This window comes from Pelmatolapia mariae, linkage group LG6 (genome assembly GCF_036321145.2).
Source record: "Pelmatolapia mariae isolate MD_Pm_ZW linkage group LG6, Pm_UMD_F_2, whole genome shotgun sequence".
Taxonomy (NCBI): domain Eukaryota; kingdom Metazoa; phylum Chordata; class Actinopteri; order Cichliformes; family Cichlidae; genus Pelmatolapia; species Pelmatolapia mariae.
In genome coordinates, this window is record NC_086232.1 from 35451071 (window position 1) to 35475491 (window position 24421).

General features: G+C 38.9%; 1 protein-coding gene across 4 annotated transcripts; it reads left to right on the top strand.

The window, feature by feature from the left end:
- Positions 1 to 6935: 6935 nt before the first annotated feature.
- LOC134629434 (Kv channel-interacting protein 2-like) lies at positions 6936 to 24153 on the top strand. Of its 4 annotated transcripts, none has more exons than XM_063476756.1 (11): positions 6936 to 6953; positions 8130 to 8560; positions 17778 to 17880; positions 18055 to 18175; positions 18342 to 18411; positions 18758 to 18829; positions 20838 to 20908; positions 21298 to 21405; positions 21503 to 21607; positions 23143 to 23205; positions 23307 to 24153. In XM_063476756.1, exons 2-11 carry the CDS (start codon positions 8488 to 8490, stop codon positions 23352 to 23354), a joined length of 834 nt encoding a protein of 277 aa, XP_063332826.1. In that variant the 5' UTR covers positions 6936 to 6953; positions 8130 to 8487; the 3' UTR covers positions 23355 to 24153. The 4 variants fall into 4 exon arrangements, with proteins under 4 accessions (XP_063332826.1, XP_063332824.1, XP_063332823.1 ...); XM_063476754.1 differs by lacking the exon at positions 6936 to 6953 and adding an exon at positions 7958 to 7976; XM_063476753.1 differs by lacking the exon at positions 6936 to 6953 and having other exon boundaries at positions 8039 to 8560.
- Positions 24154 to 24421: the final 268 nt, after the last annotated feature.

Here is a 24421-nt window from a genome sequence, read left to right on the forward strand (position 1 = left end):
GCTCAAAAAAATGAAAAGAACACTTTGAAAACACATCTGATCTCATTGCTCTTCGATCTATACAGAAAGAGGGCTGATTGTAAAGAGACTGAAAATGAAAGTGGAAAAAAAGGATGTGGGAGGCACGTCCATTTTGCTAAAATTTCATTGCAGGAAATCAAAATGGTACTGAGTAGTTTGTCTGACCATCGTGTGCTTGTATGTTTGTCTGGCAACATCGGGGTCCTAAGACAGTGGGTGTTGGATCTCCTCCCAGATTTGGACCATAGCATCACTGAGCTACTGAACAGTCTGGGGTGCAAGCTGGTGGTGTCAGATAGAGCAAAGCATTTATAGTAACTGGTTCAATTTCTTAGTTCTCCATGAACTGACTACATACTCTTGTCACATGAGGCCAGGTATTGTTGTGGACCAGGAGGAACCCAGGACTCACTGCACCATGATAGGGTCTGCCAGTGAGTCCAAGGGTTTCATCCCATGCTGTTTGAGCTTCAAAATCTTCCAATGTACCTGAAATAATAATAATTCTGTAAAGAAGAGTGGATCCAAATTCCTCCACAGTGATAGTCCTCGTTAGTATAGTGGACAGTATCTCTACCTGTCACACCAAAGAGTCCTGGGGTTTGATTCCCCGATGGGGAGTAAGCAGTCTCCTTCTCTGCTCTGCCTTTGTGTGGGTGGCTGTGGCTCAGGTGGTAGAGCAGATCAGTTACTGATTGGAACATTTAGTTGGTGGTTTGATCCTTGGCTTCCCCAGTCTGCATGCCAAATATCCTTGGGCAAGATACTAACCCCAAGTTGTTGTTCGGAGTGTGAATGTTGTTTAGTTTGCACTTGCATTTAAAAGTGCTTGCATGAGTGGGTGTGAATGGAGTGAATGAGGCATGTTGTACTCCGGGAGAGTAGAAAAGCGCTATATAAGAATCAGTCCATTTACCATTTGATGTAAAAGACTGTTGATTACAGTTCTTGCTGCCAAGCAAATATTAGGTTTAGGGGGCGATTACTTTTTCACACAGGGCCAAATAGGATAAAAAAAAAAACAAAGATAAAATAATCTCCAAAAGTTGATTCTGTTCATCTGGACGTAGCGTTTTGTGGGAGAAACGTTTCGTCACTCATCCAAGTGACTTCTTCAGTCTCAGCTGACTGCAGGTTTCCCCAAATCTTATAAACAGTACATTTGCATAATGACTGAAACCAGCCCACTGAAGGAACAATGGGCTGGGAGGTCAGCCCATAAGATAAAATAATGATTAAAAATGTACTCACATTTTCTCTAATACTTGGGGTGGGACTAAAGAGGGTGCTGGTTGACTCCCCACTCCCAAAATGGCACTGCCATATCAATGCAGCCCAGGAAGGAAGTGGTTATAAATGCAAAACAAAACATTTACCCCTTTTATTGCCTCACATTTGTTATGGAAGCAGGAGGTGTGTCCACACTATTATAGCTCACTGAATTTTCAACCAGTTTTCAAATAGTTTCCAGCAGAATTTTCTGATATCCCATGGGACCTCTAAGACTCGATCTCAACCCCCCATATGCTTCCATCCTGGAAATGTTCCTGCATCAGGTGGGTTAAATGTAACCCATAAAGAAGGAGAACAAAACATATGAATTACAATATTCAACTACACTGATACTGTAAATGCACGCGTGAGAATTTGCAACAAAGCAGCTTTGAAATGCTTCTTAATTAAAGAGACATGTTCTCACTTCATGTCACTGCTGACTCACAGCGAATTAAGTTATTTTGACTTTTATCTGATTAAAGCTCTTCTAAGACCTGACTATACAGACACTGTGCTTGATAAACATCTCTGTTAGCTTTGTGCATCTATCAGAAAGGAAATGTTACCATTTTTGATTGTTTTTAGTTAGTTTAATAACTGATGAAAGAAACATTGAATTGTAGGGGACAGAATTCATGTCACCTGCAAAAAATATGAAATGTGATTCACATTTCATATTTCTTGCAGGTGACTTTTTTTAATCATTCACATTATGTGAATGATTAAAAAAAAAGAAACCAGGAAAAATTAATGGTTCTTTCAGAGTATTTGATATATTTACTGCAATCTCCTGTGACAAACTAGCAGTGTATGAATGTATGTAGAAGGTATGACATCATCTTTATACACACATTTTTCAAAATAAAAAATTATAATAAAAATCCCTGTAAATCCAGCTTAGAGGATTGTGAGATACTTTATGAAATGAGAACAGCAGCTGCAATAAATATATCAGACTGAATGCAAAGATCCTGATGCATGATTGTAGTTGCAAAATGATAAACAGTCAGAGAGATGCAATGTGATTCTGGGTCTCACATGTACCAGGTCTGGTATACTAAACTGTGGGAACAAGGCTGTGAAAATGAGACACACATCTGATTATTTAATGAGAATGTAAAATGTGTTTTGTTGCAACAGCAGAGATGTGGAAGTAGTTCATTAAAAAAAAAAATCAATAGTCTGCTGCTGAATAAAGGTATTATCAGGTCATAGTTGGTGAGAAAGTGGAAACTTTCCTGCTCCAGTCTCGCTGTTCCGCCTTTTACCCTTCTCGCCCCTTCATGTTGTGAAACTAATTAGCCAGTATCTCTGATAAACTTTGTCCTCCAGCTACTTCCTAATGATGTCTGCACCCCGAGGCTCGCACAAACAACACCAGCTAAGTCTTTTCTTTCTCAAAGTAACCTAAATCTTTGGATGGAGAAAAATAAAATGCAAGCAGAGGTCAGAGAGGAGGATGGCAGAAATTGTGATGAAGGGAATAAACTGATGCTGAGAAGGTATAGGAAATAATCTGGATGCACAGTGAGGGCAGAAGTCTGACTTTATTGAAGGGGTATTTGGCAGCTGGCTTGCAGAGGTCCAGACGAATCAATAAAGGTAGTGCTTGACTTGCTTTCTTAAAACGTCTCTCCCCTGCTGCTGGAAGTTAGTTTCACACCAGGCAACAAGCAGACATGATCCTTCTGTCAGGAGATTCCTGATTGTTTTCCTTTTTCCTCCATCATCATCCAACTCATAGCATAAGAAGTCTGTGAATACATCTTGAGGGCTTGTATTAGTCATTATTGTGTTTGGCTGCTTCTGGTAGCTAGGATGACTCCATTGTGGGAAAGGGGTTCCTATCAACTGTGTTAATTAATCACAAATTTTTTTAGGCACATGGACTGTGGGCCTTTTTTTCTGCAGGACTCCTTTAAAACAAAAGATGTAATCAATCTGATACCAAGCTAACACCGAGTTAATACGCAGCCTCTGGCTCTGCTGTTTGGTTTGACTTGTATGGCATTAAAGCTGCTTGCTGGTTGTCTTTGCTCCTAAATCAGATGTGACTTGTTTACTGAATTCACACACAGTGAACACAAAAGTTTGCTTCAGTATACACAGTATACATAACACATGGGCAAATTATAGCTACTCTGGACCATCTTAATGCAGCCCACAAAATCCCAAGGGGAATTACTTACAATTACTCTGCACTTCTGTTTGATCTTAATTACAATGCATTGTGTTTCATCAGTGACTTGTGCAGCGGTGCACATCAGAGAACTAGTAAGCTGTAGTGATATTTTCCTCATAACCTGCAGTCAGGTTTTAGGTAAACTCTGTGGCATTAGCATGCTGTATCTGAGTAATGATGGCACTGTGGAAACAGGAAATGTTGCTCGCCCCTGTTATTCATGTTGAGTGTTTTCAGGTTTGTTTGTGTTTAGGGCCGGTTAGAGTAGAAAGGAAAGTGACTGTAGCCTCAAAACGCATAAATATTGCATCACATTTGGGCCTAAAATTGAAAACTATTGAGTTGATTTGTATGAGTGGAAGTTAAAATAGAAAGAAGCACTTACCATTAATAATTAACACAAAGCGGTTAAAGAGTCACAGCTACCTTTTGAGGAGACGATGGTGACCCCAGCACCCCACAGTTGTTGTGCAACTAGCAGAGATTTGGCAGGTGATTTTATTTTGTATGATCACCTGATTGATGATTGCTGTGATATTTAAAAATATCAGTGAAGGTATGATGAAAGTGTAAATAATCACCATTTATGCACACTTTGTTACAGTTATAGTTGCAATCTCTCACAAACTTGTTATAGATCAATTTGACTGATGTCATTAATGTTGTAATTTAAAAAATGAATAGGTGGCACAATCCAGTTGATAGCACTGTCGCCTCACACCAAGAAAGAAAGGTACGCTCTTGGACTGAGACCTCCTGGCTGGAGATCATCTGACTACAGTCATTGTTACTGAACTCAAATGTGTGCCATGTTATTTTATCCTGCAAGATGTATCAAGCAGGAGGTGGGTACGCTGGTTTTTAAACAATGCTCAGTTGGTACTTAAGGGGTCCAGAGTCTGCCAAGAGAATTTTCTCCACACCATTATACCATCAGCAGCCTGATCCACTTTTACAAGGCAGGATGGATCGATGGATTCACTCTGACCCTACCTTCCAAATGTTATAGCACAAGTCGAGACTCGAAGCTCGGGGCAGTCCATTCTCCCAGAGAACAGCCACTCGCTAGATTTTTTTCTCTTTTGCAGCCCTTTCACTATAAACCCAGAGATGATTGTGTGGGAAAATCACAGGAGATCTGCAGTTTCTGAAATACTCAGACCAATTTGAAGTGGTGTGTCTAATGTAGTGGCCTGTGCGTGTATATTATATGGTCAGTTTAATCTTCACATTCAGTAAAAATCACATCAAAGACAATGTTATCCTTTACCTTGAAATTCAGAAAAAATACGCTACATATTAATGTAATAAAACTTAGAAAACTCAAAATATTAACTTTCTATTTTGGTTTTTGTTTAATGAGTAAAGGAACCATTACAGTGGCATTTGCTTTGTCTCCAGTCCAATGTTAAGTGAACTGTGAGGTTTATACCTAACATTATCACAATTTCCAGTTTGGGACAAGTTGTTACATGACACAAGGAAGGCTGTGACACGTTCTAGTATAAAGAAGCACAAAAGCACTGCTACCAAACCAAACCAAACACATTTCTTTTTTTGTAATATTTTGAAGAAAGACAGATGATTAGAAATTCCAAAAGAAGACAGTGGTGGTACACCACCTCCTGTTTTTCTGTACTTTTTCAAACAACTGCTTAAAACATTTAGGTGTCTGAGATGCAACAGCTGGGCCTTTGATACTTGCACTTACAGGTCATAGTAATCCTTAGGGAACTGTAAGGAGTAGGAATGCAGTAGTCAGATGTTTATTGTCAGCTAAAATAACACTAGTTAAAAGACAATTAATTTCTTTTTAGAAATATAAATTCTGAAAAAAATGATGGCCATTCCTTTTCTTTCTATATTACTAGATATCAGTAATTTTTTAACAGTAAAAGCAAAAAAATTTATTTTTTTTGTAGCTGCACGCAGAGCCACCTGTCAGTCCCATCAACACAACAGCTATTGAAACAACTTTGCTCTTTTCACATTCGCTTTTTTGTTTTTCTGCCTCTCTCATACACCTAATTAAAGCTGTGAGCAAGAAAAACACAATGACGTGTCTTATGGACACGTATTATGTTAGTACAACCTGTTCCTGAGATAATGATGTGGTTTTGTATATACTGGGGATGATGCTGCACTGTGGAAAGTGTGTGTATTTGCCCCTGTGAGTGCTATGGAAAGAGTGACATAATATTTAACCTGCTATACTACAGTCCCCTGATATTAATCTACATGAAACCCCCTGATACATTTGTCAGCATTATATACTGGGCACTATATTAACTCCCTGATATAATCTCTACAGTGTGTGTTCGTGTCTGCACTGACGATGGCTTAGACGGTCAGATTGATCCAAGCCTGGGTATTTTACTGTGACAACCCATTAACGCTGCAGTGTATTTATAATGTTTCATTTAGGCATATCGCCCTTCTCATCAAATATTCATCTGAGGGGAGATTGCCTACTTTGTCTTGGCTGAACTTCCCCCTCCCTCTGTCAACCCTTCATTTCTTTATTTGTGTGTTCTTGTATCTGCAGAAAACACAAGATCAACTCAGACTGAGTTGTGGAGATACATGTGAGCAGGCGCACAACTCCTTAGGTCATGCGGCACCACTTTTTTGTCCTTTTCTCTGGGAGCTTGTACTTGTTGCCGGATTGTCCTGCATTCTTTTACTGTATCTGCATGCATGTGTGTGTGTGTGTGTGTTGCTTGCCACCGGCAACATTGCTCTGCACTGTGCATAACTCCAGGCATCAATCAGAGCTCATTATTGGTTATCTGTCGGCTCCACTTTCCAGCCTGCAGAGGTGCTAAATGTCTCTGTAAACCCCTGTGGGAGATAAACACCATCAATACTGCGAGATTTAACAGTCCCCAGGCGCATAATATATTCAAATACCTCTCCACTGTGTTACCTCCGTCTTCTCCTATTTCTTTATTTCTGTTCCTTCTGTTGCTTCAGCCTCCTCTTCAGATGCGCCACTATCCCTCTGTTTGATATTTTTTGCTTCTCCAGACCTCTCTTTGTGTCCTACCTTTGCCTTGCGCTTTCCTCTTTTTCCAGCAGCTGACAGATATTTTCTCCCCTCCCCATCAGTCTTCTGACTGGGGACACAATAATCCCTCTCTCGCTGGCTGGTCTTTAAAGAAGCTCCACCACACCATTTATCCCCAACAAGGATTATTTCAGCTTTTCCTAGAAAAGGTATTCTCACTTACATCACTCTGTGTATGAGAGAATTAGATTCAAAGGCAAAAGTCCATTTGCTAATCATGAAAAGTGCTGCTTTTCATGTGGAAATGACTATAAAGCTGTAAAGCTCCCATTCTAGTTTTATTATGAGCCCAAAAACTTCGAGTTATGTGGCACCGGGTCTTGAGTATTTCTTATTTTCAGGCTGAAGAAGAGAAAATTCTGAAAACAAGAGATTTACAAAAAAGTCCTTAGATGTTACTATTATCAGGTAAAGAGTTTCAATTTGTCCAATATTCTGGTTTACTTTGGTTCTGTTTAGTGCAAGTTCTTCTACGCTGGTGAGATGGGGAACCGTTAAAATATTATACCCGCTGAAAATCAGTACATTTGTCTACATGTTTTGAGTCTAATATTTTTTGATAAACCTCAAAATTGAAATTTGCCATGTGGGGAACTGAGATAAGTTTGGTTTGAGAAACACTAGTTGCTGCATGTAATTCCAGTTGTATGTGCATATTGCTCAAATAGGCTTCAGTACTGTTTTACTGTTTTTGTTTTGGTGGCCAGAGGTTCACCCACCTCTTGGTTCCACCTCTGATATTCAGCTCAAAGCACAGCTGTAAAAGCTACACCCTCACAGAGGTGCAACTTTATGAAAGAATGCCTCTACAGTCTACAAAAAGCAGCTATAGCATTAAATCAAGTCAAAGAAATGGTGATAAAGTGATCTGTGAAGTCATATGCAATCCTGACCATAAGAACGTTTTCGGTGTATTGATGAAGATCTTTTTAGGTCTCAGAGATTCTCAAACACAGGTGCTTTCATGTAATAGATCTCTAACAGTGCTAAAAGACTAACAGTTTGTAGCTTTTTATCCCAATTCATGCCTGTCCAAAGCAATAATGCACCAGTTACAAGAATGAAAGAGAAACGGATTCTAAAACACATTGAAAGACTTCAATGAGCCCCAGTAGCTCCTTAGACAACCCTTAACCTTGAAGATGTCCCAGAAAGGCTCATGGCAGTACTTTCTCATGAGAGTACTTTAAAAAGAGGTTCCTGATGGGAAACAAATCTGCTGAAATATTAGAGTTCATCCAGCAAACCCGGGGCGTCCTCCGTCTCCATGGTGCGCATTCATGGAGATAATATTCAAATATTTTTTTCTATTCACGACCTTGATGAAATACGAGAGAGTCATCCTTTTACTCTGCTGAGCCAACCCAAGGACGTGAAGCTGACAGGATATTGATCCGCAAGTATTAGGATGCCGAGCGGCTCAAGTCCAAGGTGAGACCATCCATCAGAGAGTCAGGCATAGATTAGTAGGTACACACTCCCACATCCCTCTGCTGTGCCACTCCCTCTTTTGCTTCATCACTCCTCCCAGCTTTGATGGTTTACCTCTCTCTCTCTCTTTCTCTCTGTTCGCGTCTTTGCAAGGACACCTGTACACGCTCCAGCTGGCAGGCGGACTTTGGATGTTTGGCAGAAAATTAAAGTCAGCAGTACATTTGAACCTCAGACCCACTGAAGTCCCTCAAACTGTGGACGCTGCGCTGTTGATAAGCACGAAGAAGCGAGAGGGCTGTAGTTGGGAGTGCAGGGAGCAGACAGACGAGCTTTGCAGGGACTTTTGCGTCTCCGTCGTTCATTTATTTGCAGCCCACACTGACTGATGCTCATAGAAAAGTGACATGCAATCGGGAGTGAATGCGCTGAAGTCGTAGATAAACTGCGGCTCGCACAGATCCTGCAGGTTCAGCTTGGTGATCCGAAAAGAACTGAGAGGAAGGGAAGCATGAAATCCACGAGTCAGGATCAGAGTTTGTCAGACTCCAGAGAGCTGGACAGATCTTACGACCCACTCACAGGTAGGCGTGTCGTCATGTCACTCTTGCCTTTCTTTGTTTTTAATAGTATTTTTTAATGATTTGGCGCTGTTTGCTGGCCTGGCTCAAATCTCCACTAAGAAGTGCGCCTTCACTGCGGCCATGAAAGTTTTGGTTTGACGGAAGACTTCGGCTCATTGATATTCGACTGTGGGACTTTTAACAAACCACATCAAACAATTAGTGAGTGTTTGTGCACGTGAACTCCCTGCTCTACAGCTCCCCCAAACAGCAGCATAATCTGATTAATTATTCAGAGTCTGATCTCACAGGTATTTTCCTTTGAAATGAACTTTACACCATCTCCCCACTTTTTAATAATAAGAATGTGAACTAATAGATCTAAAAATGTCAGGTCTCCATCATATGTTGATTATTTTTTAAGTTGGAACTATAATAATAATAATAATAAGATAAATAATGTTCCATATGAATGGCTTAGCAAGAAGAAAATGTGTTACAATGTAAGCAATAAATGCAGTTAACGTAAAGAAGTTAGTGTTTGATTTACAACTAAATGACTGTATGTGAAGTAAAAGATGGGTAAATAATAGCAACAGTGGTATTATTTGAGCCATTAGCTATAAATTTAACTGAAAGCAGTCCCCTCTGTGGCCCCGTGCTACTGATCAATTATTCATTTAACTAATGTACAGAAAATTAATCAGTAATTATTATTAATCACTGTAGAAATTTGGCAACAGCCACACGCCTAGCTTTAGGTTTTCAGCTGTGTTTCTTTTCTTCTTGTTTTCAGTTTTCTAAACAAGCAGTCAGAAGACATCACCATCATGCCGGTCTGCTTTTATCTGGGCACTTTCCCCACCTTACTATTAAATAATTGACATAATGGTTCAATGACTTTGTTCCTCAAACATCAGTGCCATTAATTGGTTACAGCATAGCAACACGATTCTTCTCAGATTAGCTGAAGGAGTGAAAAATGAACAAACACATTAATTTGAAAAGAAAAAAGAAAAAAAAGATTTCTTTATATGAACAAAGTAACGCTAATGAGTAGTTAGGATGATAAAAATCTCAATGTGGATTTGCTGTAGTTTAGATAATCACACTGGTCGTAGGCCTTGAAGGTGAAAAGCAAGAGAACAGAAAAATATTGCAAAACAGGCTCTTGTCACCTAAAATTACATCTAGCAGTGTGAGCGTTCGTAGCCTAATTAGATCAGTGAGGCTCTTCTCTCTTTCAGACATTTCACTGGTTTATTTTTCTCACGAGTGCTTGCAAACACAATCCTCTTTAGAGATCACACGCGCAGGTCTCTCTTTGCTTTGGCAGGGTGGTCTGTCATTTTTCTGACAGCTTCCCTAAATAGTCCTTTCCTTTAAAAATAACCACATTTATGTGTAAAAATAACCCCTTTAATATGGCGCACATAGCAGCACCATTTAGTTTTTATATGATGTTTCTAAACTACTGTATGAAATAGATCTTATACAGATGACAGTTTATTTCATAGCTGATAGTTGCTGTCTCAATAGCAGGTGTGATATCCACTCAGCAGCAGGTTAAACAAACAGAGAACAGGTGCATGAGGTTTTAAGAGGTGTTTAGAAGACACAAACAAAGTGTTTTATTAAACAGTGAAGCAGAGCCCAAAGCCTCTACCTTTCATCTCCATGTTTTTTGTCTAACAGCAACATATGCCTATGGAAAATTATATTAGTGTATTTGAAATATTCATCAGATAAAATTCACACTGAACACTAAATGGTCTTTATGTCCAACCGTTCTTCTGTAAAGCTGCTGAAATCCTCATGTTGTTTACTTCTTGGTTCATGCATTATAGATACACATTACTTTGTGCACTACACTTATTACAGTGGTGCAGGCTGCCTGCTGCTGTGGGACAGTTAAACCATGATGTCACAGAAAAACACCGTTAAAAAGGCATTGGTTGATGGTTTGGGAAATCTGCTTAGCTTGCATATGAAATTCTTGGAAGCAGCTTGCTATGATGGGCTTGCGACTTGTCCTCTGTGCACCCGATCTCTCATCCAAAGTCAGCTGAGATAGGCTCCAGTGCCCCCATGACCCTGGATTGAATAAGCTGTTAAGAAAAAGGATGGATTTATCAGAATTCAGTTCAAAAAGTGGACCCAAATGCAGACCAGGACTCAAAGTAATGAAACAAAAGATGAGCTTTATTCAAAGGCTCAAATACAAACACAGACACCACAAACCTGGAAAAACCATGAGAAGGCAAAAAGGTGGCACGATGCACAATTCAACAAAAGCTGCTAGAAAGACTGGGATATTCATACAAACTCATCCCATACAGAAGGAAACCACAGGTTTAAAATATGACCAAGAATCAGGATCACTGTGGAATTTAAAGAAATCAAGGCAGAAATCAGGCACTACATAAATACCAAACAGTAACTGGAACTAAAATACAAAGCTAATCCTAAAGATTGTAATAAATATAGAATAGAAGGAACACAAGGAAGTAAACTCACCTAGAAGATCATGAAATAAAGAGAACTTGAGGCTTCACTAGATTAGAAACAAATCCACTCTGTGACTGATGGATGGATGGATGGACTTGGTACCTCAGCATAAAAACTGTGAACATTTAGCCCTTTGTCCAAAGTTAAGATAATCAGTGTTAAAGCTCACTGATGAACACATAATGTGCTTGATTAATACTTTCAAACCCAAAAGGCCAGGAGCAGTTTTCACAACTTTCTACATGTTTATTAATTAAATTCGGAGGTTTTGGTAGGAAGATGTCATGTTTCAATCTTAACCTTAGTCATAATTTGGGACAAATATTTTTGTGAGTGTTGTAATTATAGACTGGCTATAAAGATGTACCGAAATATGAAACATTCATAGTATGTCCACCATGTAATCATATCCAATTTTATAGCCTCAAAGAACTAATTTTAATAAACTTCTCAGCCTACACTATCATGATAAAAATATCTGAAATGACAGAAATAATCCTTGGGAAACATTTGTCTGAGCTGCACTTTAATGTTTTAGTTTTACCCAAATCCCATCCACTAACACGGAGCTGATGGGGTTTCTGACCTACACTGTAGTTAGCCACCAAGGAGTGATTGAAAGGTTTATCTTCACTAAAAGATGAAAACAGCTTCTTGGTCTGAAAAGTATAGGCATTATAAAAGGGCCCTAAACCTGCATTATTTGGCCAGAAGGGGCTGAGTCCTATGGTTGAACACTGATGTTTTCTTATATAAAGGTTTATGGGAAAATTACCCTTTGGCTCCCTTATACCATGACCTCAGTGACTGTTTTACTGATGGGTTTATGGATTCAGTCACCAGCTTCAGTCTTATTGAATACAGCATAATATTTATTTTTAAAATTATGATCCTCACTACAAAACACAAAAGAGGAAAAAGGCTGTTTATGTCTTTTATATACAGCTTATGGTCGTGTGACAGAATAATTTCCTCGAGTGAACAAACATGCTTGTGATATGTATGTTTGTGTGCTTGAATGAGAAAAGTGGCATCATTTTCAGACATTTTTTATACAATACTCAAGGATCAAAATATCACCTGAAGCCATCTATAATATACAACACTTACACATTTCATTTCAAAATAAAAGCCTCTCATGAGATAAAACTATTGATATGATCACTGCAGAGCTGATGCTGGCAGCCCCGAGTGAGCAAACTTAAGTATGTTTGCGTGTGTAAGTGCTTTTTCATGAAATGGACATCTATAATCTGAACTGCGTCCTTCTGGGGGATTATTGTAAGTATAGGAGCTGTTGCCCCTGGCAACATTAGCTTACAAATGTTCATTTAGTGCATAGGCTGTCATGGCCTCCTAAAGTCAGAATGAAATGCTTACAGTTAAATGACACACAGTTGTTGGTTTAACTCACCTTTCGCCAATTGTTATTATTTTTACTTTAAAAATGAATTAAGCTTTTATAATGAACTGTAAAAGATTTTTTAAAAATTGGTGAAAGATATACTCTGGGAAAGAGAAGTTGGTCACTAGTAATCCTTAGGTCATAGCTTGTGTATTGCCTCTCAGGGTTTGTCCATTTTTCCATGAAATAATGATAGAAAATACATTTATTATAAGTAAAATCATCAGAATCTGCTTTTGAAGATTTAAGTCTTTCACTTCATGATTAAATTGAACTCCAAAGTCAATATTTTCAACCACTTCAATGTTTTTTGTCATCTCCCTGATCCAGCTCATCAAAAGCCTAATCGTCAGGCCCATCAAAAGCTTAAAATCTGCTCAAGGTTTCTGAGAAAATTATTGACCTTTTATGAGTAAAACTTGCCGAGAAATATCTTCAGCTTGGCCTTCAGAAACTTTTAATTTCGTTCTTTCAGTGAATCTTACTTTTCCCCCTGTGTGCTTTTTGAAACAGTGGATGAAAGAGGCTTTAAATAGTTACAATGATGGCTCAAAGAGGCTGTAAATGTAGTTATACCAAAGGGTGAAAGAGGCTGTAAAGATAGTTATAATGATGGGAAAGCGAACATTGATCTACCCCAGAGGACTGCATTTATTCAAATTGATTTACACGATCAAAGTCACCCATGAGGGTCTCTTGAACTGACAAATAGCTGCTGGGTACTGTGAAATGTCAACATCGGCTGAAATAGCTGTTGAGTTTTGTTCATCCATAACTCCAGCTACCCCCTGCAGATATACGGTGCTCATTTGCAACACATATGGGACAGGTAAACAGTTGCTTAATAATTAATCAGGTATGCTTTGTTGCTTTTGCTCATCTTCCAACTGTGTGAACGACTCAAATCATGACACAATGTCCCGCTAATGTTTATGAACCTGTGAACTCACAAAAGCAGCATAAAGCATGCTTCAGCTCATTTAGTAGCTGTTTTTTATGCAAGAACAACCTCCAGTGTTGTTTGTGTGTAAAACAGTCACATCAAACAGATTCCCTCAGATGGGTTTTTAATAACTTAGGAAGTATTCGTGGCCTGAAATACCCTGAAAAAAGGAGCCTTTCTGTTCTTTCTACAGTTTATTTTGTGCTTTTTAAAAAATCATTTATAATTATGCCACATTCAATCACAAATCTGAGGTGTTTTTCATGCAGCGCGAGTGTGTGTGTGTGTGTGCATTTGTGTGAAAGGCTGTATAAAGCTTTGTTTGTTTTTCCATGGTCATGCAGCTGCTGTATTTGATAGTTTGATTGATATATCCTCAGCATCCACTGTCACTGATGTTCGTGATAAGTGCACTGAAAGGTTACTGCCACCCTGGGAGCTACAGTAATTGCTTAAAGAAGACAAAAGCTTGCTTCTACAGGCAAAAAAGGAAAAGAGTTTCACTGTGCATTTTAATACTTTGGATGTATTACTGCAATTTACACCTTGCTTGTTTTGCATGTGCAAAGCGTCTTATAGTTCATATTTGCAGCATCCGCTAACAGCGACTGATGTTTGTGGGTTCATAGGTTTCTCTTTATTGTGAATAAAAAGTTTACAGGTTAAACAGTTTTATTTGTTGTTCCATCATCATGATCATCATCATCATTATTTAAACACCTGATTTTTTAATTTCCTCTGCAGTTTCCAGTGTGTGGATTAATAGGACTGTGTGTATGTCTGCAGTTCTTTTTGTGTCTGATCTCAAGCCATTCACTGCTGCTGCTGCTGACTGCACACGTTTGTTCAACCTTTATCTGACTTGGAGGCCTTTCACAATCTTAAACGCACCACTGCCCTCTGGTGGCAGAAAATATCTTTTTCTCTGGCGACTACAGAACTACTTTAATTTTTAGACCTTTAATCATCCCGATTTTATCATAACTTATAATAAATCTAAGCGCTTCCAAGAAATTTTTTACAAATTTCTTTAATGTTACATTTAACCAGTAATATTTAAAAAAAAGAAAAGAAAAAAAGTTGAATTTAAATGTCTGTTTTCATGGTACCACAGCCCTACCACTATGTTAGTAATCTAGTTAACAAGTAGAGGACGCTTTCCTTCATTAGCGTCACTTTCTTCTGCTTCAGTTATTTCTAAGATTGTTTTCTTTCTTTATGTTTCTGTTTACTTCTTTCTTATTTCACCGTCTTTGCAGGGTTTCATAGCTTTTTTTTTTAGATATTTTTTTTTTATCATAGTATATTTGCATATTTTAAATGTATTAATGGTTTTATTTGATTTTGTTTTATTTTGTCTTGATGTTTATAAGTCTGTAAAACTTTACATGTGATATTGTATTACACAAAATAGACTTGGTTTGTCTGAGAAAACTCTAAGACAAAAGTTAAAGTTTAGAAAGTCGTTGCTGGAAAAAAAAGATAAGAGAAGAAAGCAGAAAAAAGCAGCAAGCAGAGCAAAGGAAGTAAATGTCAGAATAGATTTCTCCATCCCCTCCTATCCACTTTCTGCTTGTCCTTGGCTTATTTGGGGTTAATATAATATTTCTGTGTCTGGCTTTGGAAAAGAGAGGCTAAAAATCTACTAAACAAGCTTAACACAATCAAGAACCTTTAACAATTCAATTCAGTTGTATTTATATAACACCAAATCACAGCATTAGTAATTAACCAATTAACTTTATATTGCAAAGTCATATCGCTACAAGATTATAGAGTTTATAGAAGTTGCAAACAGTGGATTTGTTTAGCAAGAAGATGTCTTCAGCAGATCCGGTCTCGAGGTCGTGTGGTGCAAGAGCAGCTAGGGAAGAGGAGCATGGCACAGTGAAAAACAGACATGAAAACAATAAATGCAGGTTCAATAAGAGAGAGAAGGGGCAAAGCGAACAACAAATAAACTAGAGGAGAGAGAAGAAACAAAGTTAATGACGTGCAAAAGTGCCATATAAATGCATTAGAAGTAAGAAGAGGGGAACTGAGAGGTTCTCAGTGGATTATGGCCGGTCCCTAAACTGCCTGGGCCTTTAGCAAGATGACTAAGGGATGGTTCAGAGTCAGTTAGTCATACAAGTTTGAATTCTGTCAGATGAATAATTGAGTGCAAACATGCGACTTAATTAATAATTGAGAAGTCCTGATATGTTTTCTTCTTCTTCTTCTGGCTGCTCCCTTTAGAGGTTGCCACAGCAGATCATCTGCCTTCATCTGACCTTCCCTAGTGTCCTCTTCCATCACTACATCCATGAATCTTCTCTGTAGTCCTCCTCATTTCCTCCGCCCTGGAAGCCCCGCCTTCATTGTTCTTTGTCCAGTTTTTCCACTATATCTCTTCTGCACATGTCCAAACCATCTCAGCCTCGTCTCCCTAACTTTGTCTCCATATCGCTCGACCTGATCTTTCCTTCTGATACATTAATTTCTAATCATGTCCATTTCAGTCACACCCAAAGGAAACCTTAACATCTTAAGTTCTGCCAGCTGTGTTATTGTTAGTGTTACTGTCTCCACACACATCATAGTAGGTCTTGTAAAGTTTCCCTTCACTCTTGCTGCTACCGTTCTGTTAAAAATCCCCCCCGACACCCATCTCTTTCCACTCCACCCTGCCTACACTCTCTTCCTCACCTCAATTTTGTGCTGTCTGTTGATTTTCAGTGGTTTATTTAAGGTCATCCACATTCCTCTGCTCTCCAGCGCATACTTCCACATCTCAAGTCTCTTTTCAACCTGCTCTCTACTCTCACTACAGATCCCAATGCCATCTCCGAACAGAGACTCCTCCCTGACCTCATCTGTTTGCCTGTCCATCACCATTACAAACAAGAGGGGGGCTCATAGCTGAACCCTGATATAATCCCACCCCCACCTTGAACCCATCTGTCATTCCTACTGTGACCCCACCCCTGTCTCGCTGTGCTCTTACATGGAGTACCTTCCTCGTGCAGTACCACAGTTCCTCTCTTAGCACCCTGTTGTATGGTTTCTGTAGTCTGATATCTTTGACTGTTTAAAATAAATGGTAATTTAAACTGTAGTCCTTCAGTTAGTCATTTAGGTTTTAACGTTTTTTAAAACAAAGCAGATCAGTTGTAAGTACTTTGCAGTTAATTCTGAATGTTTTTCTTAAAAAGGTTAAGTGACAAAGTTGTGTTGTTGTGTCATATGATGTCGTCTGGCCTTATTATTGCACCAGCTGCAATAATACAGACTTTATCCATGGTCCTTGTCACCTCTATCCGTTTTACTACAACTTCACCCGGCATTATTTTAGGTCCACCGGTACAGGAACATCACATTTTGGGTAAATGTGTCTAAATTAATGCTACAGCTTTTTAATGAGTTAGTCAAAAATATAGAGGTTTTAAAAGATAATGAAGAAGATAGCTTTATGAAACCATAAAGAATTTGGTTGTTCTCTGAATTTTCACGTAGCAGCACCATCACAATTTGAATTTGCCCAAGATTTCTATTGGCTATTTTGTTTTAGTAACAATTAACAAAAGTTAGCATTCTAACATGTTAAACTCAAACAGTAAACATGCTAAACATTATGGCAGCATTGCCGTTAAGTTTTTAGGGTTGCGGTGGCTGCGGCTGAGGTGACAGGATGGGTTATCTACAGTTTGAAGGTTGGTGGTTTGATCCCCGGTTGCTCCAGTCTGTACACCAAAGTACCCTTGAGCAAGATACTGAACCCTGAGTTGTTCCTGATGCATCCATCAGTGTGTGAACAACATTAGATAGAAAGCACTTACACAAAGGAAAAAGGTGCTTGAATGAATCTGTGTGTGAATGTTATGTTGTATAAAGCATTTTGAGTGCTCGGGTAGAAAAGTGCTATATTATTTAAATGCTTACCACACTGTCAGCAATGCTTGCAGCGCTGTGTTAGTATTACAGACTTATTTTAAACATTTCAAATGACAGATAATCCGTTGTTGTGTTTGCTGACTCCAAAAACCAGTTAATTTATATTTAAAGAGACCTTATAGTTAAATAAATAATTACACAAACACGACTTCTTTTCATATCTAAAGAGAAATGAGATTAAATAATGTTAAATATTTAGGAATCTGTCAGCTGATTTCTGTATCTTAGAGGAGCTCGGACTTGAGACTCGACTCTGCTGGGTCCTGTCCCAACAGATGTAATGGGTCACACAGATTCAAAGCCAGGTCAGCAAACTTATTTCTATACAACACAAGTGATTCCAAGTATTTGAGTCTAGTTTGCCCAGTGTTTTATCCATTTAGCATGGCACTGACTTTGTGGGCCACTGTGTCTGCCTCTAATCTCTGGTCTGATCTGGTTCATTCCAGGTAATCCTCCATCCAAACCCAATAAAAAGACCTTAAAGCAGCGCTTCCTCAAACTGCTGCCCTGCTGTCGTTCTGGCTCCAGCTCTTCAGTTGATCAAAGCAAGTGTTAGGACACGCACTTTGTCACACCACATCAATTAAATTAAACACAAACAAAACATTGATTTTTAGTCTCTTTGCCTTTTCCTCTCTAAAGTTTCCATCATTTCAGGGACACTCTGTTGAAGTTCAAAGAGAAACTGTTTCCTTTCTGTCTTCATTCCTCCAATGCAGGGAGCATAGTTGAAGATGGTGAACTATCGACAGTGTGTTACAGACCTGAGGGCCTTGACCGTCTTGTACAGCAGACCAAATTCAGCAAAAAAGAGCTGCAGGTCCTCTACCGGGGATTCAAAAATGTCAGTCAACGTTTCCTGGAAATCATTGATCATTCCTCTTGCAATGAATGCGCAATACTTGAAAACCATCAATTATGATGCGGCTCTACTGTGCTATTTATGTGCATTGGAAAGTATGTGTGAAGGGTTTTTTTTGGTCCACATAATAATTTTATGATTTCCACAGGAGTGTCCGAGCGGTGTGGTGAATGAGGAGACTTTTAAAAGCATCTACTCCCAGTTCTTTCCTCAGGGAGGTCAGTCACACTCACTTCCTTTTATCTCATGTTTTACATTTTATTTGATTTTTTTCTAAGGAGCTAGGTAGGAGGAAATGTTCTGTCTCATGTGTCTTCAATGTGTTCACTGAGGATTGAACTGGTTAGGTGCGTTCAATTCAAATATGTATTCAAATTATAATACTTTCAGCTTTGCTTTACTATGACAGTGACAAATAACATACACATTTGTGGTTATAAACACTTCTTTCATCTTTAAAGCAGGGTCAAATTAAACACAATACTGTGCAAAAGTCTTGAACCACCTCTCATATTTTGCTTCCAAGGCACCAGACTATTAATGTTTTTTTGTTTTTTTTTTAAGCGGTCTTTTGTCTGCAATGGGAGACCATGGGGAGGGAGGACCCAAACGCAGGACTCTTGTGCGATGAATGCAGTGCGTTTATTTACAGTAATGTAAATATTACATAATAAATCCCCGTGCGCTCCCCTGACTCCCGTGCCATGTCTTCTTCCCAAAGTCCGTGCTCCGTGTTCTCCGCTCCCATGCGTCTGCACAACCCGTGCTCACTGCCCTCTCGTTTTCCACGCTCCTCCTGGGGGAAATAACAGAGGCAGCCGTCAGGACACTTAACCACAGCAAGCATACACTCACTAAACTTGGCTCACTAGGAAAAGTGACATGGAGTTTCACGCAACAGAGCGCAATCACACTCTTAAATAGCTCCCCCGACGAGGCTGATCAGCTGCAGGTGCGTGGCATGATCTTCAGGTGTGGCCAGCCACCTGGCAGGGCCACACCCACCAGGCCTGAAGGTGCCTGTCACCCGGCCTATCGGACCAGCCGCACCCACACGCACGCACACACACACACACACACACACACACCGGCCTCTACATACAAGCATGGAAACACAGGAACAGCAGCACAGTGCAGCAAAAACACATGTAATGAGTCCACACTGCTCATGGACCCTGGGTCCCTCAGATCCAGGTCCCTGACAGTCTTCAGCAATAGTTCTCCAGGTTTTTTTGAAGGTCTTTCAAAGCTTTTCTTTGGGCATTAGCTACTTTTTCATTCATTTTCAGTCCTGAGCATTTACAGAGGAAAGCTACTTAACATTGACCTATGAACTGTTTAAAGGTTAAAGGCATCTAACTCAACTAATTTTTTGTTAAAACCATGAAGAATGGCTGACTGGAAATGACTGTTTTAAAAAGTCTACAGCACATGAACACTTTCTGAAATCAATCAACCTGAAACAGGAACTGAGAGATGTATCTGGCCCTTCTGCTGATCGTTATACTGTTCAAAGCTTCATCAGAAATGGTCTCAGTGAAAGGCTGCCTGTGAAGAAGCAATTCTTGAGGAAGTAATACTGAAAAAAAGGCTGAGGTATGCCAAATTACACAAGAACTGGACTAAAATGTGAAAATTTGGGTTCAGAATGTAGTAAGTATGTACAGAAGAGGACAGGAGAGAGGTGCAACAGTGATTGTCTAAAGCTCTCTGTAAAACACTGGAGGCTCTGTCATAGTTTGGGGCTGCATTTCAGTCAGTGTTATTGAGGATCTTGTCAAAATTTATGGAATTATGAATTATTTTGATCCATCATCTGGAAAGCATCTGCTTGGCAACAGCTTCATTCTTCACAATGACAATGATCCCAAACACATTACCAGTGCTGTGAAAGCTTACCTGAATAGAAAAACAGACAATGGAACACAATCAGTCATTGATTGACCTCCCCAGAGCCCGGACCACGGCATTGCTGAAGGAGTGTGTGATCGTTATGACAGAGAACAGAACAAAAGTCAGCCAACATCCAAAGAAGAGGTTTGAAAGTCCTTCAAAAAGCCTGGGGAACTATTTCTGAGGACTACCTAATGCAATTACAGGAAAGCTTGCCTGGGAGAGTTCAGGCTGAGTTGAAGGTCATACCAAATACTGATTTTCCGTTAGAATTGCACAAACTCTGTACTTCCAGATATGTTTGCACATGTTTTTTAAAACCTTGTTACATCTATTTCCCATTTTCCCAGCCAAATATATATGATGGGTGGCTCAAGACCTTTGCACAGTGCTTATATACTTGTTAATTGTGTTTATCTGTGTTTAACTGAATCTGCAGTCACATATTAATACATTTAAAATCAGACTTTTTGTGTAATTGTGCTTGATATAATTTGTGCATAGATAAAATGCATTTGCATGTTTTTCCATGTTTACAAAGTGTTTTATACAACCCACAACTGAGCAGCACAATTCAAAACACTATTACCTCTTAACTGATGCACATTTAATTACCTGTCCACATCTTTAATGTCGCTTTTCTTTCTGTTTCTGTCATATTTTTCTGTTTATGTCATTTTAGGCTGTCATTACACAAAATCATTGACGTGCACGGTTACAGTAACTTGCTTTCTTATATTCTCTTTTGCAGATTCAAGTATGTATGCACATTTCTTGTTTGAAGCCTTTGACACACAGAACAATGGCTCGGTCAGCTTTGAGGTGAGATACACACCTCAAAGCCTCCTTTCATTCCCTGCAGCTCACAGAGATGTTTTCCCTTTTCCTTTTTCATCTTCTTTACTGTCCTTTTCTTTATCTATGCTGTGTAGTTACTTGATTATACTTTTTCTTAGAGTTTGGAAGAAAGCAGCATAAAGCTTTGTTCTTGGTGCAAATCTTGTATAAATCTCATTACTTTTTAAAATGATTTCACTCTGTTGGTGAAACTCTGTGGGTGTCAGTAACACAGGGTTGGAACTGAAAAAACATAAAATATAGTATCAATGCAGCAAATACGGCAAAGTTTTGTCTGTGCCTTTTTCGTCTTTATTGTGGTCTTCACTTTTTATTCTCTCTCACTTACTGCCTGTTTTCTTTCCCTGCTGTAGGACTTTGTTATAAGTCTGTCCATCATCCTGAGAGGCTCCATCACTGATAAACTCAACTGGGCCTTTAATCTGTATGATATCAACAAGGACGGCTGCATCACCAGAGAGGTAAACCAACCAATCACTGCCTGTTTTTTTTTTCTTTTTATTACTTTGGCAGCTCATGTCTTTTTCATATTTATTTTCCTTCTGTCTGTTCTTCCAGGAGATGACAGAAATAATGCACTCCATCTATGACATGATGGGGAAGTATACATACCCCCACATGAAAGATAGTGCCCCGAAAGAGCATGTTGACAGCTTCTTTCAGGTAAAACTCACAAATAATCAGATCACACATCACACATCTCCAACACTGAACTCAAAGTGAGTCAGAATGTACTGAAAGTGATGGGTAAAGCATTTACTTTATCTACTGTGTCACTGTTGTGCCCATTAGTGTAAATGTGGAGCTGTGGGTTAAACAGACAGCTTCGTCAGAGAGTGGATATCTATGAATTTGAATATTTTTGCTTTTGCTCTGCTTCATACACACAAAAATAACCCAACTTAAAGACATGTTTTTATTTCTAAATTGGGCTTTTAAATGATAAATAATTGTCCAAAAGGCAAAAAATGTGAAGCTAAACAGTATAGCTCAGAAAACAGATCCCTATGGAACAACACATCTCGAGGCAGCCCTTTCTGGGTTTAAACCGATGATAGTAACAGAAAAACTTTTGTCTATGAGGCAGCATTTACCCAGTCTAATGCTGATCCAGACACACCCACTGCCTGATGAGACTTATTTAATAAGATTGTGTGATCCACATTTTCAAAAGCTTAACTCAGATCTAATAAAACCAGAACTATTTTCAATAGATTGCTGTATATCTTACCAAGTTACAGCCCGCTCTCAATTACTAGGAAGACTATTGCATGGTGTCACCTGCCTGCATGTGAGTGAAGGCAGGTGAAGGCGTATCTTCATGCCTGTGCACAACATAAATAAGCAGGAATCCACCTTTCCGGCAATTTGGTAGTGGTGATTAAACTAGAACATGTTCCATGGACTTCCAGTGAAAATGGGTGGTTGGCAGTGCCAGAAAGCTGCAAAAAGAAAAAAAAAAACCCTGACGTCAATGATTATGGGAGGACCTACTGAAAGGAATTCAGTGATGATCCATAGTGGCAGCCCAGTGCTAATTTACTTCCCCTGGAAATTTCCCCAGCTTCCATTACTGTTTCTGAGTCCTTTTGAAATGTGGACTGGTTTTCAAAGGCAACGAGGTAGAATGGACTTCACATCAGCTATGATGTTTGGGCTACTTAAGGTACCCCCTAGAGTTACTATAGAACATAGATTTTTTTAGGCCAATCCCTGTTTTTTGTGTCATCTGGTAAAAGGATTTTTGTCCTGCAAGATTGGAGCATTTCCAGAAATGTCTAGTTGGCTCACAAACACAAATGTAAACAATGCAGGTTTTAAAAGATTTTGCAAATATGTGAAAGAACTTTTAGCACCTGGTAAAACTAAACTTGGAGAATGGGGTCAATACATTTTAAACTTTCATAGTTAATGTTCCTATTTGTGCCATATTGCTATATTTATTGGGTTAAATATAGGGTCATGATAAGCCTTAACGGGGTTGACTGTTATTAATTATGCCACAGAACTTTCCATTATTATTTTCAGCACAAATGGGTCAGAGCCTGTAAAAACTGTGAAAAGTTGTAAGAGAGGTAGATTTTATAATTACAAATGTCACATCTGCACATCCCTTCATTTATGACTGGGGTCATGAATTAACTTGTTTAGTTACTTAAAAGTTAAATCATCATTTGTAACTTGTTGCATTTTTCCAGAAAATGGACAAGAACAACGATGGAGTGGTTACGATGGATGAGTTCTTGGAGACGTGTCAGAAGGTTAATAATAATATCTGTCTAACTTTCAAACAGCAGTGCAGCTACACATCCACCTCCACAGCTGCTGAAATTACAGAATTCTTCCCTTTTTTCTTTTTCAGGATGAGAACATCATGCAGTCCATGCACATGTTTGATAATGTGATCTAAGCATTGGTGGACATAGACAGAAAACAGATTTCCCACCTGTTTGGAGCGCTCTGCTCAAATGCAGCTCATCGCCAGCGTGGATGAATTTTCTGAGCTTCAACAGCGGTCCAAGGTTCAAGTAGCAGTGACTTAAAGATACCGACCCCAAACACACATTTTCTAAAATACTTTTAATGAATAGACTGAGCAGAATGAGTCAAGTGTTGATGCAAAATTACTTGACTTGTGGGAAATGTGAGATTTTATTTTTTATACTACACATACGAATGAAAGCGTTAAAGGTACACCATGTTGCAGTCTGACGAAAACAAGAAGTGCTAATGAACAGTTTCCTCAAGAAAGCAGCAGATATGCACAACAAGCAGCTGCGATTTTAAAATTTGATGACGTTCTTTCTAAATTATGACTATTACAATATTTCTCTATTGCATGTGTTTACACACTAAAGTGACACAGAGGCACCGGATATACAGACGTGGAACAAATGGAATAACTCTTAAATGTTGTAAAGTATCACACACTCTCTCTAATCACTCTTGTCCTATAACAGAGGATAGCTTTAAGTTTCAAATCAAAGCAATAATCTTACATATTATCAGTCCTTATCTGTTCTGTGTTCTTATGGAGCTCACCACTCACATTTACTATAATTGTGCATATTGTGTGCATGATGTATCTGTTTTCATTGAATAGTTTAATGAAAGTGTTAATATATTTTCTATATGGGCATAGTAACGATGGTGAGGAGGAAACTAAAAATCACACAGTTGCTATGCAAAAGCAAAAATAATTAAATTACTGAAATATGATTGATGGGTCTGGCTCGGATTACTTGTTTTTTTTTTTAAAGTGCTGAAACAGTGCTTAAGAGGGTGTCACCTGTCCAGATTATGATGTGCATTACTGAGCCGAGCTTTTAAGAAGTTCCTGGCACGACTTCATCTGCAGCCAAGGTGCATGGAGCAAGTTCAGCAACACTTCATTTATATTTTATTTCTAATGTGTTTCAACTTGTTGATTTTTTTTCAGGGTGATCATAAAAACATATGACAAACAATACGTACGCA